This window comes from Diplotaxodon limnothrissa, linkage group LG11 (assembly GCF_057381915.1).
Source record: "Diplotaxodon limnothrissa isolate DT_005_m linkage group LG11, D_limnothrissa_male_GT1.1, whole genome shotgun sequence".
NCBI lineage: Eukaryota > Metazoa > Chordata > Actinopteri > Cichliformes > Cichlidae > Diplotaxodon > Diplotaxodon limnothrissa.
Window position 1 is genome coordinate 15,801,262 of NC_140606.1, and position 21,642 is coordinate 15,822,903.

General features: G+C 38.4%; 1 protein-coding gene across 1 annotated transcript in view; it reads left to right on the top strand.

Annotated features, from left to right (window-relative positions):
* Positions 1 to 21,642, top strand: part of rbms3 (RNA binding motif, single stranded interacting protein) — a 121,580-nt gene that overhangs the window by 72,765 nt on the left and 27,173 nt on the right. The window contains exons 5-6 of the mRNA XM_085366258.1: positions 11,930 to 12,087; positions 13,006 to 13,085. Coding sequence (XP_085222384.1) covers positions 11,930 to 12,087; positions 13,006 to 13,085 — 238 coding nt within the window. The remainder of the gene's footprint in view (positions 1 to 11,929; positions 12,088 to 13,005; positions 13,086 to 21,642) is intronic.

Consider the following 21,642-nt stretch of genomic DNA (forward strand, 5'->3'; position numbering starts at 1 on the left):
TGCAAGATTTGGATGGTAAGGTCTGAATTTGGCATAAAAAAAGTTGAAAGCGTGGCTCTGTCCTTAAACCACCACCTGGCAGGTGGTATAATAGTTTGGGGGATTGGTTTTGGGGTGGGGGTTGTTTGTTTTTTGGAACAGTTGTTGCTGACCATGTCCATGCCTTTAGTGTACCCATTTCCTGATGGCTGCTTCCAGAAGGATAAGGCTCACAAAGTACAAACCATCTCAAACTAGTTTCTTGAACTTTAATGGGCTCCACAGTCACCAGTAGAGGACCTTTGGCATGCAGTGGAATGGGATATTTGTATCATGGATGTGCAGCTGCTAAATCTGCAGCAGGTGTGATGTTGTGTTAATATGGACCAAAATCTCTGAGGTGTCCAGCTCCTTGTTGCCCCTGTGGCTCAGAGCAGTTCTAAAGGTTAAAGGGGTCCAGCCCAGAACTGGTAACATGTATATTTCACATGCGTTCTGCAGTCACGTGATAGATAATCATTGTCATCTATTTAAAATTTCCTTTTGCTCATCTCTTTTGTTTACCCATCACTTCCTCTCCAGAAGTTCTGCCTTGATCATTTGCAGTCAGTGTGACACCTCTGGGTGTGTGTTTGTCTATGTAGTTGTAATCATTAACAAATCCCTCTGAAGTAGCTTTAAACAGCCCTTCAAATGCTGACCCCAACCCACCACACACACATCGTTCCCCACCCCACATACTCAAAGGTGTTACATGCTCTATGTACCTGCAGAGTGACAGACAAGTCCTCGCCTTGGTTCCAGGTTGTATTAATCATTTAGATTGAGGATTTCCCCCGAGCCCATTCTTTCCTCAGGCAGACAGTATGACATCAGGCTGATGAGGCCTCGGATGACACAGACACATTCGTCAGACATACAAAAGATTTGTTTCAAAATCTCTGTTTTTATGAACATTTAAGTCTTAAAAATATCTTTGTTGTTCTATCTCGTGAGACTTGGAAGACTGTTGTTGTTGTTGTGAAATGTTTTATGTCCTTAACAGCATTTCAGTGTGCCCTATTTCTACTGTAAAAGGTACAAATTCTTGATCCTTTTATTGTATATTGCATTATGTGAGGCTTTCAGAGTACTAGGTGCTGCTCTGTCACAACTGTGGCAGAAAAAAGAAGGTTTAACTCAAGGTTATTTTACTTTAGTTTTGTTTCTCCTTGTTTCTCAGCTCCTTCAAGAAGTTTTTCTTTGTCCAGTCGTTGGTTAGAGGTAAATGGCACAAGTGAAATTAATGGGAAAATATAGCTAGGGAAAATCACTGGAATCATTCGGTTAATATAAAACTGAGGCATAAAGAATGAAGAGGTTTTGTGTAAATTTAACAACGTGATTTTTCTCTGCCAGGCTTTTTACTTGGACTTCCTGAGTAGGAGAAGAAGCATAAACAGTTAGAAGCTAAATGTATTTGCTTCTTACTGACTTTTTGCAAATGCATCCACACGCAATCTCTAAAAGCACATGTCGCCAAAACACCACATAAAACCAAGACTGCAGAGAGACACACACACACACAAAGTGGCAGGTGCATGAAAGTAAAATACTGCAGTGTGTGTCTGTGTGCAGTGGTATTAATTATACTGTGGGGACAAATTACACAATCACATTGTGAAGACATGTGTTTGGGGATAAACTCAAAGCTCCATTAGGCAAATCATTACATTTTAAGGTGAAGACTTAAGGTTTAATTTTAGGTTTGAGTTAGGATAAGGACTCGAACGAAGATATTGGTTGTGATTTAGGTTAGAGTCGGTCTTTAGGAAATGAAGTTAATGTAATGTCCTCTGAAGTGATGGAAACCTGACTCTCTCTGTGTGTGTGTGTGTGTGTGTGTGTGGGCCTGCTTCAGTGATCATCTGTCTGCATTCCAGGTAATTAGACTGGCCAACAGCTGAGTCCCATTAGTGTTGATTACAGCATTCAGTACTACAGAAGAGAAAGAAAGGGAGAACTAAATAGAGAGAAGTGTGTGTACAATGTGCACACAGGGTGGGCTGTGGAGGTGTTTGTGTGTATCATCCTTGTGCTTGGATTTTTGTGTTATAGTACTATCTTCCCATGGCTTATTACCTTGCGTTCTAGCAATCAGCTATAAGGAATTAATGTAACATTTGTTATACATTTTCTTTAAAAACTTCTCAAGGAGGATCCTCAAACTTTTTACCAGTCAGCTAAAAGCATAGTCTTAATCCCAACAGGGATCACTCACCTGTTTCTGCTGGCATCGCATAAGATGAGAAACTTGAGATGAAAAAGATTCAGCGCAGTGCCAGAAAGCAACAACAGCCACATAACCACAGGAAATGACACCACTTCTACTCAGCTGCTAGGAATCAGGCCCACACTCATAAGTTACATTTGTGTGGTCACTTTGAAGAATAAACAGCAACAACAACAAAAAAAGCAATATGACTGATGGAACGTTACATCTGGACCAGCGTTTTGTTTAGTCTATTGATGTTGCCTATCTCATGATTTCTGTTCTTATTTCAAATCACACCCAAGGGAAATTAAATTGCTCAACTTATGAAACCTTTTTGTCTGTATCCAGTCAAGGAAATGTTTACTTAATCCACACAAGGCTTTTCTGTCTGCATGTCCACCTACACTCTTTCTGTCTTCCTCTCCATGTACTTGTCTTGTGTGTCTCTTTCTCCTCTGTCTGACCCTCCCTGATGGTTTCAGTGTCTCAGGATTGGGTGATTGATTCCAGCTCTGGGCGGCTGGAAGACGAGCAGCCTGCACACTGATGTGCAGCAGGAACTGCACTTTGTGACGAATTACTGGCCTTTTAATACACAGTAGAGACAGAGTGAGTAAAACATGAGAAGAGTGGAAGAAGCCATATTGAAATTGCAATGCCAGGACAGGGGAGAAGTCCAAGAAAAGAGGGAAAAGGAAACAAGTAAACATGTAAATTAATGGATAGATGGGTAAACGGATTAATCGCTTTATGTGTAACTGTGAGATCTTTGTGTGTGTGTGTGTAGCGCCAATTATCTAGAAAGGCATCTCCTAATGCTTGAAATGAGTCATACAGAGTGTGAAGATGCAGTGTTAGAAGCCTGTGGAAGAAAAAAACTGTCCTGTAATTGAATTAAACATTGAAACATAGTCAGTCTCTCACTTAGTCAAGAGTGATGCCATTTCTTTGAGTCATCAGGGTTTCTTTGCCACTTCACAGCCACTAGAGAGTCACAGAGTGGAAAACAGCTTTTCTACTTCTGAATATATTCTCATATGTCATCACTCGAAAAACCTTGAACTACAGTTTTAATGATCCTGGAACGTTACTGCAATCCTTTAAAGGTTAGCTAAGCTAATTGACCTTTTGTAGCCAACTAACCAGAGCAGAAAACTGGAATTTACAGAGTGCATGGATTTGTCTCGTTTTTATCTTATTTTTGATTGAAAAATGTGTGTTTGGATGTTGAAAGCATGTGCCCCACTCACAGAAAGTTGATTCGGGTCATCTGGGCGCAGCGTTTTCAGTGGGAGAAGTCACTTGGATGAGTGATGAAACGTTTCTCCCTCTGAAAAACGCTTCGCCCAGATGACCAGAATCAACTTTTTGGGATTTTCTTACCTGGATGATTAAATAGGGCATGTGCCCTATTGCATATCAAACCCAATTCCCTCAAAATACTCACACATCCATTAGGAATAAATTGACATGTAGTTGGAATTGCAAAGCAGTTTAATATGTGTGGGTGGCGTATCAAAAGCGTTAGAATTACTACAAAAGATACATCCCATGTATCGCTACAGCTGGGTAAAATGGCATCTTGCATAGACAATTTTTTAATGATCTGTCTGTTACAGACACATAAACACACGTAACTTAGAAGCAGCTGCCATTGCTACGATAATATGTACTGACCAGAGACTAAATGATGATGTAATCAGTATCCAGTGTTGATTTCAGTGAGCTTCCAGTCATGTCGAAGATGTAGAAAAGTGTATATCTCCATGGCTAATGAAACCCTGGGGATTTCAGGGTTTAGGGTTCATAAAGTATTTATGGTATGTTCATTAAGTATTGATTAAGCCGTTAGAGAGCATTTAGACACTCAGACAATCATTATGAAAGATTAGAACTTAAGGAAGAGCAAGATGAAAGAAGTTAGAAATGCAGATGGCGAGAGCTGGCCATGAGAGATGAAGGAAAATGACACAGAAGCAGAGAAAAGTGGAAGGAGGACGGGAAAAGAATGAGAAGGGAGAGGAGGGAAATTTCTGCCCTTTAAATATTAATTAAGCATTCAGATAGTGTTTTAGACTGCAAGGCTACCATTATAGGAGATTAGGTTTTAATCTGAGCAGAGAGGAGCAGCAAATAGCAAGTAGGGGAAAAAAGGAGAGAAAAGGGGGAGGATGAACAGATTGGAGGAGGTTAGAGCATTGGAAGGAGGTGAGTGAAGGAGAAGTAAGAATGGATGGATTAGGTAAAAAGGAAGACTCAACACATAATGCTTTCTCAAATCAGCCTGCTTCTGGTTGAAAGTGGTCAGCTGTCTGTTTTCAAAGCGTTTCTGTCTACACTGTTTTTCTTCATCTTTCCTTCCATACATGTTCAATTCCTGCTCATTTCTTTAAGGGTCGTGGGAGGTAATAAAGTGTTAGTTCTGATGTGAAGTGTTGGGATTTCAGATATGAGCTGAATTGCGGAGAAAAGTGATGCTCGAGTACCGTCTCAGCTCATGCAGACTGACACGCAGACTGATCTGGCATTTCTCACAGATATTTAACCGTTGCTTTGCCCTCGCTTTACCCTCCAGCTCCTCAGCAGGTGCCTTTGCCTTGCAGTGTAGGAGCATTAGAGGCATAGACCTGTTATAGTAATGCAGCAATGAGGTTTAATGGGGCTGAAAACACTGGCTGACTAGCTGGCAGGCAGGCTACCCAGTCAGAGAGAGGCACAGTTGGTGTGAAGCAGCTTCCAGCTTGCGACAGATGTTACAACGAGAGAGAGCGAGTGAGACATAGAGAATGACGTGGGGACAGAGGAAGAGAGAAGTGAGTCATTTGCAACATGCAGAGTGAGAGATCACTGTGAAGTAACTTTGTGCAAACAGCAACTTTAAGCAAAGTCAAGTAGAGTTCATTCACGTCTGGGTGCTCCAGAGCACCTTAGCTCATATCCCACTTGCAGTGCAAATGCACAGGTTGTGCAGAAATCTGTTTTGAAAGGAGGTATTGTAGTAAAATTTAAATTGTGACAGTAAAACATTACATTGCCCCCATTGATTTTCATGCTCATCTTCCACGAGATTTCCCCCGATGGAGCCAATAAGAATGATGGAAAGAGAGCCTAAAATTTTTAGGCACGAAAGACATAAATTTAGAAGAATAGTAGTGAGGTTATGACTTCCATCTTGTTTTTTCTGCATTCATTCCCCTTGTTAGAGAAATTACAAACTATATGGAAAATGTGTGCCTAAACAGCTGACCCAGTTTTTTTTTCTGAAATTGGCGAACTGCTGAAAGATACTGTATAAGACACATGATGACCAAACTGACCACAGGGTTAGGAAATTTTCTGGTTTACCATTTAATCTTTTAGTGGTTTGCAAACAGCAGGAGAGGGATTCTGTCAGTGGTACCACAGTAAGAGTAATGCACAGCATAGACTCTGCAGCTTATTTGTTTGAATGACAGAAATTCAGACTTTCAACAGTCTAATTGCTGTGTTTTAGTTTCCTCTGCGATTTCTCTAGTGGTTTCCTGTAACTTGGATGTGCAGCGATAGAGTTTTGCAGCTTTCTCCCTTATTAGCTTTGGAGTGTTTCACTGCTGAATCTTCTCTTGGGTTTTTACAGTTTAGAGAGCCTTAAAACTGGTTGTGCATTGTAACAATTTTTCACATAGCTATATAAATCCACTGGACATGTTATATTAAGGCTTTGGTTGACAAATAATAATAGAGCCTGGCTGATGTAGGATTTTTAAGATCGATGTGATACCGATATTAGATGATTTAAAAATCTGGAAATCTGATATATTAGCCAATTTTTTTTTCCTTTCAGACAAAGGAAACATGACCAGATTTCTCAGTTATGTGTAGTTATTTATTTAATGATTTATGCTCTGCCGAACTCTGATTGGATTAGCTTTGGTTGCATAAATGGCATTCCAAAAGGGAAGTTGCAGAGTGCCTTCTGGTGGACAAACTATGCAACATCAACATAAAATGTTTGAGGATATTTTTTTTTTTCATGTCTATTTGATCTTTATTAAATTTTCATCTATTGCCTGTTATAAATGCACACACCAATATTTTGGCTAATAGCTAATATCACCCAACAATATTGGCCTGCCAGTATTATTGGTAGATTATTTCTTCAAAATCAAAGCTCTGTGTTGAAGCAAAAATTGATTTTTCTGTGTTATTTTCATTACTAGTAAACTCACGGTATCGTCAGACACACATGTTTGTTTGTTTGAATCATAATAAAAGATCCTTGAGATCATCTTTGTGTGGCGATAACATTTTTAACCACTTTAAAACTCAGGTGCCCGCATTAACATACTCATTCTTTTTCTTTATAATGGGCATGAAGACATCAACCCCTGTCCTTACTGTGCTTCCAGTGTCTGTGACAAATTACAGGAAAGAAAAATGGAAACTGTGCCACTCCACAGTAAGTGGACCCAGTGGCTCTGTTATGCTATAGAAGGAATTTCTTTGGAATGGTTTGGGAACCGTCCCACCACCATCATCAAGAAAAGGGTGGGGGGAAGGTAGATGCAAATCAATACAAACTTGCTTTAGTGACCACCGTTATCATATGTTTTAGATTTCTTTCATGACTGAAATTGTCTCTTCTAGGATGGGGCTCAAAGGGTCATTGAATGGTTTAATCGGCATGAAAATTATGTGAAAAATATGTGAATTGTATGCCTTCATGGTGACCTTGGTAAAGAAGATTTCTCAGAACAATTCTGTCTCAGAATAGTTTCGTATTTCTCTGCAGTAGACCCAAACCATGCTCACAGCACATCATAGCCACTGGCTCCCCAAGGTTTAGAGATCAGCAGTTTGGGTGTGTGTACATGTGTTTGTGTGTGAATACCTTTGTGTTTATGCAATAAAAGAGCTACCTGATGAGCCTGTCTTTAAATCTAAATGTTTTCTTCATCCACTGAAGTCTTTTCTTTGCATGCACCAGAGATGCTTGGAAAGTGGGAGACCCAAGCTTGGCAGACTGTGACCGAAGCAATCTATGCAATCAGTGACTCAGAATCAGCAGAACGAGTTCAGTGAAGAAGTCTGAAATATTTTACCTTTCTTTCTAACATCTGAATATATCTCTCCATCAGCAAGGGTTTTCCTTTGGCTGAGTGTCCAATGTAAGATGACATAATTGTCTTCCCACACAGAGCCTCTGACTTTGGACATACTCCTTTACATTTGCGTGCATGTTTCTGTGCGCTCCCATTTATAAAAGCAGTGACAGACGAAAGAAGCAACATCAAAGCTGCAGAATTTTACAGCTGTAGTATCTGTCATTGCTTTCAGAGTCATCTCCCTGAAAGAGTTACATCACTGAAATCATCAAAGTCTTGTGCTCGCTTCAGACCTGTGTAAATTGTAGTTTCTCTGCTTTTCAAGACAGACCTTATTAAAATGTTTTCATGATGAGATCACAGTGTTTCAAGTCTGTCTTAAAACTACGGTCAGGTGGCCGTATGGACATAGAAACAGACTTTTTTTGGGCTATATTCATTGGTCTCTTTCAAACAAGGAGGACCCCTTGGTGATAGGGCTGTTCGATATAATGATATATATCGGATGACGATATAAAAACGTCGTTTATCTCCAAAAAGATGATTCTGTTCATCTGGACGTAGCGTTTTGTGGGAGAAACGTTTCGTCACTCATCCAAGTGACTTCTTCAGTCTCAGCTGACAGCAGGTTTCCCCAATCTTATAAACAGTACATTTGCATAATGACTGAAACCAGCCCACTGAGGGAACAATGGGCTGGGAGGTCAGTTCCTTAATCTTAATTATGCAAATTCTCATGACCATTGATCAACAACCACTGACCAAAACCCACTGATCAAAGACCACTGATCAATGGCCATGAATACCATTCACAGATTTGGGGAATGGCTGCAATCACAGCATTATAAGATGGCAAAAGATGTACCCTTAGGTACGTAAATGGCCTCCTTGACTCCACGCTCAAACCAGCTTTCCTCCCTGTCCAAGATGTGTACTTCCTCATCCTTGAAAGAGTGTTCACTGGCCTGGGCTGTGCGATATGACCAAAATCTCATATCCCGATATAAGAATTCTATCGTCCCGATAACGATATAAATCACAAAAATGTAACATTTACTGTAAATTCTGTGAATCTCGGGCAGCTCGACTTGCGTGAAGTGTTTCCAGCTGGCCGTCGCGTACCTGGAGTCGAGTGTTTTAACTGATGCATGAAACGATACATTTTTAGACATAAGTTGTAACACTCTACTGTAGCACCGTACATGATTTTCAGACTGACAGAACTTAAATGTTAAATGGCTGCTTGATTCAGTAGATGGCAATTATTTAGTCAAATAAGAAAAATAAGTAGTAATTATTTTTGCAAAAAGCAATGTTGGTTTTCTTTGCTGTATAATAAAGCTTTATTTGTAATTGGTCTTTATAGGTTATAATCATAGCCATTATTAACTTGCTCTCCAGATTTTTCAGTAATTTGCAGAGGAATGGTCACTTTGAAGACTCTTAGTCAGGTTTGTTGTACACTGTAACACAGAAACAGCACTAATGACTGTTACTAATGATCTTGTCGCGGTCTCCGACAGTGTTTGTCCTGCTTGAGCTGAGTGAAACATTTAGTATAGTTAGTTGCATTATTTCACTACAGATACTAGAACACAACACTTAAGCAAATGCAAAGCTTTGATTTGTACTTTTGTTAAAGCTGGGACTGATGCTTTTCACCTTATGCTTCCCTTATGTACAATGATTAGAAAACACTTCAGTTCAGGTGATATAATTATCGCTCTACAGTGTAAAGCCAGATTACAAAAATCAATTAAACTCCAGGCATGGACATGTTTAGTTTTCTGCTTTTACTTTCTAACTAATTATTTTTGTCAAGCTTGTGTCCTTCAACACAAACATTAACCATAGCCATGACTGCCTATCGTGGATGTGGAGCCTATCCCAGCTATCATAGGTCGAGAAGCAGGGCACACCGCTGGACAGGTCACAGGGCTAGGGGCTGGTTCCCTGTTTAAATCCAGAATTGAATTTAAAATATTTACTTTCACCTACAAGGCCTGAATGGTCATGCCCCATCCTGTCTCAAAGACCTCCTAGTACCATGTTCACTGTTGGGCCACAGGCCTAATTGTGGTTCTTAGAACTTACCCTAACATTCAGCTATTAGGGTTTGGGAGACAAACTCCATCTTTACTTGATGAACTTGCTGGACTTCTGTTTTTACTCACCATGTGTTTACAGTATATGCCAATGTTTATATTGTAGGATCTTTACCTTTACATTATAAAGCACCTTAAGACGAATATTATTGCTGTGAACTGTTGCTTCAGAGATAAAATTGTGTTGAATTACAGCATGTTACATGCTACACACTGAATTATTTTTGCATTATAACAGCAGAATTGTTACATATAAATGAGTAGTGACACTATTTATGTTATGAAATGTCTTGTAGACTCTGGAGACACTTATCCTTGCTGATTGTGTCAAAATGCATTTTAGTTTAGAAAAAGCCAAGAACAGAAATTGTAGGTTTTATAGTGGTCATGAGTCAAATCTGCCCTCATGATTTGTAAGATATTACCAAGCTTAAAGTGGATATGTACATAAGCATTGCATAAGCATTAGATTACAGCAGTTGTGAGTTATGAAACATCACAGAACCATTTACAGCATCAACAGAAACTCTTGGGGAATGTCTAATAATATTCATGAAATACGGAAGTAATAGATTGAAATCATGTTGTTATGGACCGTGCATGTATTGTACTTAATCCTTTGTTTAAAAAAAAAAAAATACCACTCTGTCAGACCATTTTCTAGATTCAATGCTATTTTAATTTGTAAGCACCACACACACAGGCTTTGGTCTCCTGCGGAGGATCATTTCAGTGGAGCGCTGCCAAGCAGAGCAAAAAATAATTGAAGTATACTAGTATAACTAACTGAGAAGCACATAAGGAGGAGGTTCCTTCATTCCCCTGGAAAAATTTAATACATCTCTGTTAACATTTATGAATCTGGAGGGGGTTTCCTTATTGCTTCTGGGGTCTGAGCATGAAGTGAATGTTCTGCCTTTTCAATGAAATTTTTATTCCCGTTTGCAAAGATATGCTTCTTCTAGAGTTAAATTCACAGATATGTTGCAGTGGAGTGTTCAGTCATAAACATGGAAACAAACAGCTTAACATTTAATGCATTTATTGCTGGAAAACCAGATTTGGGGGAAGCAAAATAGTCAGCTTCTGAACCTTTTACACAAAATGCAGTGTTAAGTCAACGTCTATTTTCCATTTCCATCACTTTATATTTGTAACACATTTTAAGAAGCTAAATTATTATGAATGAATAGATGAAATGGTTATTTTCCTGTAACATAATATTTTACCCCTTTTCTCTATTGATGAGCAGCCATTTTACTGGCTTAAGTTTGAGAGAATTAAGAGTTAAGTCCTGAGTCACCTCTCATTTCATATTTTCTGAGGAAAATAGGAAACGGGTGTAGGGATTTACTGAAATCTGTAAACAGAAGACAAAATTGTGACAAGCTTGAAAGTTAATATTTGGTATGGCTCTGCAGAGGCCAATCCATGACTGATAGTGTGTGTGTGTGCGTGTGTGTGCGTGTGTGTGTGTTTAAATCTGAACTTGCTGCACTGGCAGTAAGTTTGAGATCATTGTTATGCTAAAACTGAAGCCACAGCCAATTTCGGGATGGTACTGTATCAAAATCTGGCCGTACCTTTCTGTGTTCATAATTCCATTACTTTCAACAAGCCGTCGACACCACTAGCTGGAATGGAGACACTCACCGTTGTACACCTCTGAACATACTGACGACATGCGGCCTGTTACTGACTTTCTGTCCAGTGGAGTGATGATTTGGCACACCTCAGATTTTTCTCTTCGTTTCCCTTCTTTAAAAATGGCTCCTTGCACTGACACCATTTCTGATGAGTCCTCTGTGAACAGTAGATGGATTACCTGAAGGTCCTGAATTTTGTTTCTATTTCTTAAGGACATGACTTCCTCCAATTGTCCAGTTTCCTCAGATACTTTTTTTTTTTTTTTTTTTGGGAGCACACATTGCACACCATGCTAATAGATGATAAATTTGCATGTAATAGCTCTTTGGGAATCACCTTGTTGGTACAAAATACAGTTTTATGCCCTTCAAACTGTTACAATTTTTCATATACTCCACTAATCAGAGGGTACCACCATGTTTATTGCAGCAGGCTGCTACCAGATAAGTGCCTAAACATACAAATTTAAAAGTGGTTGTTTGCCAAGTTGCCTGTTAGATGTAGACAGAAGGCACAACACTGGCTCACTTGTTTAGTTTGATTCCTTTATGCTTGAACATTCATGTCATTTTTAAGTGGCTTAAAAACATTCCTAAGAAAAGGTGAAGTACAAGGACTGGACTGAAAATTTGTGAAAAAACAGCCACTGTCCACTTTTGAAACTTTGAAAGACCCTCAAGAAAGCCTCGTTGCTCAAAACCACTTTAAAAAACGACAAGTACATCTGCCTCCTTGGAAGCAAAATATGACGAAACGAGAGGTGGCTCAAGTCCTTTACACATTGCATAAACAGATGCATCTGCTCTTTCCTGGTTTGAATTGACACTGATTGTTCACCCTCTACCCCTCTCTCTTCACAGCAACAGGAGCAGGACCCCACCAATCTTTACATATCTAACCTGCCTGTGTCGATGGATGAGCAGGAGTTGGAGAACATGCTGAAGCCTTTTGGTCACGTCATTTCCACGCGGATACTGAGGGATGCCAATGGCCTTAGCAGAGGAGTTGGCTTTGCCAGGTACCGCAGGATACTTGGGATTCTTGAGTTACTGAGATTATGCTTTCCGCTACTAGCTTTGATTTTATTTAATTTTTTTAAATATTAGATATTACTGCACTGCCTTAAAGGTCACTGAGGGGAAAAAAATAACTTGTGAATTATCGACCATATGTTTATTCTGATTGCTATAATTACATATTAGGCACATAATAAAAAAAAATGTTAATATAATTACTATAATCCACATTCTTTAAGATAATTACAATGTGATCCTGAGCTGATTCGTTTCCATTTGCAGCTGAAGGTATTTTAGCTGTACAGATCCACTTTGAATGTATGTGTATACGGAGGGGGGGCCTTCTCAGTTGCATCCTAGAGTGTGTCAGTGATTAGAATGAAGTCGGCTACATTCAGGGTCACTGGCTACATGAACAAAACCCACGACCCACACAGTCATGCGTGTTCCCATCCCGAACACACACACAGCCTCTAACTCTTCAGTCACCGTCACCGTTTTGCTGTTCTCCACACACACAGAGACTGACACACTGGCTTTTGCTTGCCAAGCAGGCAATTAGTCATTGAGCTGTGATTGGGTGAGCAGAGCTGAATAGGGGCAGACAAAGAGGACATGACACACAACAGATCAGACTGAATGGAGCTTTTAAACTGGGACAAAGGAGAGGAAACCCCATAGAAAACAGACACACAAACACACAGACATGCACAGTCCTACCTAAGGCCTTTTTCTCAGGCATTCATAGATAACCAAGATGCATAAACCAGAAGGCACTTACAAGACTGCCCTTATATCTGGATGGATTACTTTTAAAGAACCTCAGTACCTTTTGTGCATGTTGAACTAAGCAGAATTGTAGCTTCTGTATTTTGTAGCAATTGTCCTAAAGTTCCTCCTCTTATTTTTCTTCATCCCAGGATGGAGTCAACAGAGAAGTGTGATGTGGTGATTCAAAATTTCAATGGGAAATTTTTGAAAACCCCTCCAGGCATGACTGGTAGGTGTCATTCTGAGACTGAGATTACAAATCCTGCCCGTAGACTCTGAACGTTATCCATCTTTGATAAAATTTCAATGTGTATTGTCAAGAAAAGAACTGTGTCAGAAAGCTGACAAAGTTGTGTGGTCACATTTATTTAATCAAAGTCAGCGTTATGGAGTTCGAAGTTTTCAGCAGTTTTTCATGAATTTATGGCAGGTTTTATCAGTTGCAGTCATGCTATAGCTGTATGCACCTTTTGGTATTACAATGTCAGTCTACATCCAACTCACGGTCAATGCAACTGATAAATCTTCTCTAATTATCTTCTCTCTCTCATGTTTTTTTCTCCCCCACTCGTTGAACTTCCTTGAGCTTATTTAGCAGGAAGATGTGAGTGATTAATTCTTTCTCTGAACAAGATGCAGACTGAGGCACACACGCAATGAGGCACATGTACAAACATCAGACAAGCAGCTCCCAAGGCAAACAATCTGTCTCCACATTTTCCCTCAATAAACAGCAAAAACTTGATGCCTTTTTAACTCTGAGCTGAAGACATTTGAAAAGGGTGGGGTGGAGGGATATCAGTAGATGTATAGGTGACATGAAAAAAGAGGAGAAAGAAAATGATCAGGATTTGACTGAGGATGTCACGGTATTTGAAGGGAAAAAAGCTCAGAGACAAGATTAAGATACAGAAAGATAAGGTATGGTGTACTAAAGGGAATTCAAAGACAGAGGGATTTGTACTCTGGCAGTACGGCACACACATGCACTGTGTATTGTGTGGTATAGTTGTGTAATTTTATAGCAAATTAAAGATGTATCCATTCCCCCTTCTGTCTGCAGCCTCTGTCCGTCTTTGACAGAAAAATAACATCACAGCTCTTCGTATAAGAATAATTAATACAGTGAAAATCACAAGACTTTGCAAGTTGGTTTCCATGGCAAAGCTGAGAACACTTTTTTCAGATTATATGCTGTCAAAGTAATCACAGTTATAGATTGTTGCCTCGGTCCATTTAATCAAAGCTGCAAAGAGGAATCCCACAACGGATTATTATGTTAATAATTTATACATTTATTAACTTTTGCCCACAGTTAATGTGACAAATTGCAATATATTTAATGATACTTCAGTGTGTATTGATGCATATTTGAGTAACATGAAGCATTTTCATGCTAACTATGGATAAAATTATCATGCACAAAGTGAAAGGAGCTGCTCATATTACTAATCCAGTATAACACGCAAGTCTGTAGTCAGTCTTAAAACTGTAATATTTTCAGGTGCGTGTGCAGCCCACAACTTAGTTTTACTTTTTTTTTTAAAGCAGCTTTAAGTCGATTGGTTGGGACTGAACTTAAGTGCATTGCTAACTTCAGCAGGAACTATGCTTATATTTCTCTCTTATGCAGTGTTACTATAAAGTTCACCAAGTTTTTAGCCTCAATTTAGACAATTTTTGGATGAATTGAATTGACTTCTTTTAAGTTCTTTCCTTGATGAGCTGTGAATGTATGTTAGAATTTTTCTGTCAGTACGTCTGTTCTGTCAGTACGTCTGTTCTGGGTTTTTTTGCTCCTGAGTTTCTTTTCCTTGTCATTTTTTTTATTTTAAGACTTCATTTTTTGTCTGTATTCTGTGTTGCTCATTTATTTTAATATTAGTTGAGCCATAGACTGAAGTTGATCCTTTATATTTTGTTACAAAAGATAATATCTAACCGTGCATAAAAAATCTGTCTCCCCTTAGTAAGCAAAAATGTTAAATATCAGCTCTGGGGTCTCATAGCCTCCCTGGGGCAGATACTCATTCAAACAAAATATCTACAAATAAACAATGTGTATGAGCGGGTCATTAAAATCCAGCTTCTCCAGCCTGCAGAGGCACTGCTGTGCATACTCTTTAACATTCACACACCTGCCGGTCTCCTCCTGGCCAAAATTAAAACGTCACCAGAGGGTTTCAGCGTGATTTTTAGTGTGATTTATGGCATGTTGAAGAAGGAAAGGAGAAGATGTCCTCTGCTTGCTCAGCAGTCCCCTGTTGGTGAATGTGTAACGTCTTGGTCCACTGCTGGATAGCTCTGTAAGTCAACAACATATCTGTAAGAGTCAAAAAAAAAAAAAAAGGTTCTTTAGGGAGAAGAAAGTGGGTGTATACCTTGTCACTCTAATCACATCAAATACATACTAGCCAATATCTCTTAGGTGATATTATAATTTTTGATTCGCTGTAGGTCAACATGATGAATATCACATGTGTGATCAACAATCATAGGTCAATTTAACAAATCTTTTTAAAAAGTATTATTCATACAGTTTTATCCAATATTAAATTAATATTTTTAAAGTATGTAAAATTGTGAGAAAGTCCTGTTTACTCATAAAAACGAGTGCAATTCCGAAGCAGTAAAGCACCAAGACAAGAAGGAAAGTGAATACTGCAGTGGAACGTATCAGCTTTTACAAGGTGATTGTACACTTTGAGTTCATAGTCAGCTCTTAGTTTACAGTGCAAGTCTTGCATTCAAATACAGTTGCTAAGTCCACCAAGTCACTGACCTCTACGCTGAAAGAGTGTATTGCTTGTTGTTGCCGGGGTTATCTACTCCGTTTACTCATTTTATACATCTGTTGTCTGTGTGTGCGCACATGTGTTTGGATGTGTACAGAATGCTTAAATTTTACTGCACTCCCACACCGCTGAAATTGGGAGAACCCGTCCGCCTGTGTACTCCTCCACAAAAGACTTTGACACACATACTGTGCTTATTCGTTTAATACTTAAGAACAAAGTGTCTCTCCAGAGCCAGGTTTTGTAGATTTATGTTCTGTGTCACTGACAGTCTGTAACATTTCCAAAGATGCTGCTGTGACATTATGACAGGCTTTTGTACTTTGTTTTGTTGTTTGTCTGCTTATTACTTATACTTGTTGCCTTAAAAAATGTTATCAAAGGTTAAAGCATCTATGCTGGTGCAGTGTAGTCAACAATATGCATGCATGTCACTGAACGAGGATGTTTGTGGATTTTTGCCTGTATTTCTCTGATTCATACCACAGTCTCTGCTTCTTACACACAGCCAACAGTAATATTTAACTCTTAAGCTTCAGAATGAATGCTTACATTGATCACATGACCAGGACTTCTGTTAGCCCGTTTTACCATAAAGTTTATAGATTTTTGACTCCTATTTTTTTTTGTTTATACTTTGGTCTCGCTCTATTTACATTTCATTTAGAATTTCAAAGAGTCTGGGTTTGCAGATCAAAAAGATGTTCATTGCTATTTTACCAGAGAACACACAGGGATGTAGTGTTTAGCACTATCACCTCACAGGAAGAGGATCCTTGGTTCGAAACTTGTGGTTGATCTCAAGGATCTCTCCCAGTTATTGTGCAGTAGGGAACCACACCATTAAGACACAGCACAGAATATCAGAAGCACAGCAGGCATCTGATATGACACTGATATGACTGCCATGGCATGAAAGGTGGATGTGGTTTGCAAAGTGGCTTGCAGGTGAATTTTTTTTAAATTACTTAAATTATATCTCTGCTTCACAGATTAGATTCCTTAGGTATTTATTAAGTTGTAAACATCTTTACCCCTAATCATCAGCCACAAATTTGAGATTCTCATCTAAGATGTAAATTAAGTGCAGACAGTAGGTGTTTGCTCTGTGTTAACATTTGATAATGTTATGTCCCCATACTGTGAGGTGAAAACATAATTCTGTTTCTACTTCTTCTTCCTTATCCCTTTATATTAAAGCTTGACATGATTAAACTTTAATAAATGTTGACAAATTTAAAATCAGTGCTTATTTAAATAAAAATAAATGTAAAGAAATCTGAAGACCATTTCAATGTTGACTTCAAACACTGTTTCCTTTGGTTTCAGCGGTGGAAGTCTTTCCTCTCTCAACACACTATTCACATCCTAATCGCTCACTATTTGTACTGGTCCAGTGACATTTCTTGTTCACTCAGTGGTCACCCCCCCCCCCCCTCTTTTTTTTTCTCCTTATCTCATCTTTCACTGTGTCTCTTCCTCTTGCACTGTTTGATATGGCGTATACTGTTGTAGTTTTAATAGCTCTATTTGTCCTGCCTTCCCGTAATGATAAGGCAAACGGGACAAGAATGAACCAAATCCAAATCTGAGTTAGCATGTTATCATTCAGTAGTTTTTATAATAATCAGAGAGCTTTAAAAATGCATGGAGCCTTAAATGTCTCGTAAGATCATGAGGCATTAAGTCCCTATTCACTGGTGAAGCGGCTCAATGCTTTCATAAATGGAAACTGAGTTTTATTTGATGTTCCTGATAATAGAGGAAAAACTGAATGATGCTTTACTGAGAAAAAGATTGTGTGGAAGTATTGCACTGTGAGACTTGTAATCTTACATATGGTTTTTTTTCAAGGCACTGTTTAACACTCAGACACAAGTATGGGTATAAAAATGTGCTGCTTTTGAAACTGAGACCAAATAACAATGATGCCATCAGGTTCTGATATTTGCAAAATATTTGCTTCCATCTTTGCATAATGCCTCATTAAATACATCTCAGCCTCAATACATTTTATTCTTATGTGACTAAAAGGCTGTTTCATATTAGTAAGTTGAATACGTTCACATTTTGTTCCCTATGTCTGTTAATGTGTATGACAGTGGAGTTAACATCCCTTTTTATTCTTTTTTTTTTTTTTTTTTTTCTCCTTTCATTTTGACTCCATTTGGTTGTTTGTGTTATTGAACATTTATTTAACCCTCCTTTACTTTTTTTGCCTACCTTGTTTGACCTACCTGGCTGTTTTTTGCAATTTGGTAACAGTGTTACAAATACATACTTATTTCAGCCTCTCGTGGATTCTTCATTTAGCCACATTTGGGGACTGGATCCCATTTTCCAACTGAGCGACTTCCTATATTTGCTAATGGATTGGATTTTATTTTAAATAACTTTTTTCCCATTTGAAGGATTTGTTCCCACTCATATGATAGACCCCTTATTGTCTTCATAAGCCAAGTCTTTCTACTTGTCTAAAGACTGATGCGTGGCTTAGAAGCATCAAAGCTAAGATCAATATAATTTTCTGCACCTAACCAGGTATATCGAGAATAACCTTTCATCCTTCCTCATACTTTTCTTTCCCTCCTTTTTCTTCCCATGTGTCCCTCTAGCTAGAGCTGAAATAAATGTATGTTTGCCCTGCTGGAGTTTGAACAGTTTCTTTAGTGCCCTACCGCAGTTTGCAATATCCCACAGCTTCAGCAACTGGTAACAGTATGTGATTCACTGTTCACAGTACAAGCCACCCACCTTTTTACCTATGAACAAGTCCTGTTGGCTGAACATAAAATGCCACAGATTGCAAACTTTATTTCAGATCAATAAAAGACTTTTTTTTTCTCAACCCCACTGCATTCACCTAAATACAGACACAATCAGACATGCACATTCAGGCTGGACTTAAATCTTACTGAGATGCTGTGGCACGAACTTAAACAGGCAGTTCATACTCAAACTTTTCACTGTGGCTGAATTCAAACAATTCTGCACAGAAGAGTTGGCCTATACAGTGATGTGAAAGACTTATGTTATTAGGTTTAGGAGGCAATTATTTTTATTTTTATTCATGCACTATATGTTTCTGATATTGTTGCCATTTTTTTCCTTTAGTCGTGTTTTTGCATTGGATGGATAACATGTTGCAATGGTTGTATTTAACAGAAGAAAACTGTAGTCAAACAATTGCACGGTGATTGCTGCTGCAAGTCTTAACTAATGAGTACAAATAAATCCTTTGTGTGTGTGTGTGTGTGTGTGTGTGTGTGTGTGTGTGTGTGTGTGTGTCCCCGTCCCATTGTCTCTCAGAAGTGTAATACTTCCAAAGTCTGGTGACCTGTCCGGTGCCTTCTCTCGGCTCACAGCTCAGCTTCAGCTACACTGCAATCCTGAATTTATAAACCTAAGAAAATGAATTGATTACTATTGTTAGTAGTAGTAACAGTATAAGGGAGGGATTTGACCATGTAGTTATTTAAATGATAGCTCTACTAACTAGCTACAAGGGATTTTTCTCAGTGGTTTCTTAAATTGCTGGGGCAAGCTCCTACACAGATTCTAATTAGTCATTCATGCCTCCCCCTGAAACCTAAGAAATTGAGCTGAGAGTTCTCATACAAAACTATATTTCTCCTATCTGCCTGCTCTATGCTTACAAGGAAAAAAGCCTTAAGAAAAAAGAATGTTGTTTTGGTTAAGGGGCTTCAAGTTACTCCTGAATTCAGCAATTACATTTTTTTCTTGTCAATGGATTAGAATTGCATTTTATTGCATCACCCCCATGTCCTGTTAAAAATAAATAAATAAATAAGATAACAATCTAAACCAAATATCCAAGCATTTGTTTATGACAGCGTTGGGTAATTTGATATGCCCAAAAGGATCTGACACAGCTGTACCCAAATTCATCATAAATTCATCACATTGTGTCTTATAGAGCGAGGAGTGCGAACATTAGGGGTCAAACTAGCAATTAAAAGTGTCCTCCTTTCTTTTAAAGCACCCTTGTGAAATACAACAGATTGTGGAAACGAAGCTGTGAAAGCAAGCTGAATAATTAATGCGGTGCACCACTTTTATTTGCTTTTCCTACAGGTAATCTTGTCTCTTGATGTATTGCACTTGTTGACCCCTGACTGAGTGGCGGCTAGATTCACCTCCCTGGAATAAATAACATTCATTGTTGTCATTATCATCTTCACTATTTATGACTTGTCACGTTGTGCTCATGAATGAATATAAAATGATTTGCAAAGTGTATTGTGCATATTTTTTCCTCCCCAGGAGAAATGCATGATATCATAATTCTGCTCATTCAGGCGTCTCCTGAAACTAGTACATTACAATATTACAATTTCATATTTTTCTTGAATTTTTTTTTTTTATATAGTGTGTTGATAATGCAGTGATTTACATTTCTTTTGCTTTTTTATATTGTATATTCTAGTGCTACACACAAGTACTGGTAGGGGCAGTAAGTCATTAATTTTGCTATATTTGCTGTGTGTGTCTTACCACAATCACTTACAGATTAGAAATGATAAGAGACCCATTTAATATTTTGGAGGTAAGACATTGTCACTGGCTATCTATTTGGAGGTAAATCAATCTTTTAAACTTGGTGCTCCATTGAAATTCTGGTTTGCAAGACCAGTTTTACAAATTTGTGCTTACCGTATTAAAAAAAAAAAAAAATACATCAGTACATCCATGGACAGCCTTTTTTAATAACTTACACTAAATGAATATTCTCTTGTGGAACAGTAAGTATCCCATGGCCCTCATAAGCCATTATTGCCCCCTTTATGAGATTAATAATATTTTGTTGTAGCCATTTGCTCAGGCAGAAGCTTTCTGAAATTCCTTCAGTTGTGAAATATTTGAGATTTTTCTTGTACGTACTGCTTATTTTGAACCTCCATGTAACATTTCTATTTAAAGTCCATGCTTGGAGAATGCCTTTTCACAACCTTACGTTTTATCTGTTTGAGCTGTTCGTAGGATCGTTATGCTATTGAAAGGGCCACTTTTGGTTTGATATCAATTGTCAGACAGATAGTCTAACATTATCTTCAAGTACTCTGTGATATGCATGTCAGTGACAGCAATTTATGCGGTTCCGCGGGCAGCAAAGCAACCCCAAACTATAACATTTCTAAAGACATGCTTGCTGTTTTTCTCCTAATAAGCAGTGACCTACGTCACACATGTTAACAACTCACCCTTTATTGTTCTGATCAGAGTTGGTGTGGACCTAATAGTTTTGGTGAACTTTGGGTTTATTTTATTTATTATTTATTTGTTTTTATTGGGAAGCAAAATGCTTTTTGCCTTATATACCTTTTGTGCAACCCACCAGTTGCAAGTTACCCATGTCGCAGTTTTGTGATTGCTTTGTTTTGCAGGTTCTAATTATACGGATTTTAGAATCAGAAAATAATTTTATCCCAAGTTGTGGTTTAATGCTGACCACTTTTAACTGAACAGTTTACATCTGTACTTATTGTCACGTAATGTTTTTGTTATGTGCATAGTGAGTTTTAGCAGTTTTCCCAACTTCCAGCATCATTACATGCTGATGGACATTCATATGTTCTATTCCCTGTTAAAATAACAAGTCGGAAAGTAAAAGTTTGCATTTCTGTTTCATGTCACCTTATTTTGTAGACACTGTTGCAAAGAGGATCGAGCATTTGTTTAAATAAATGAGATGTAAAAATTGTCAACAGTTGTCTACAGGATGATATGAACGCCATTGGCTCTGTGCTCCTTCACTCAAGCAGGCACACACTGACACAGCCATAAAATCATAAAAAGTTCCTCGAGCAAATTACAAGCCAAGCAGCTTGGCATAAATCGACTCTCCACTGGAAGCAATGGGGATATTTTTTTTCTAATTAAAAAAGCATGATGGAAAAAAATAACTAGGATCTTTTTATTGTTACGTTGTTAGTTGTTCAGCAGATGTCAATCTATAGATACTCATGTGTG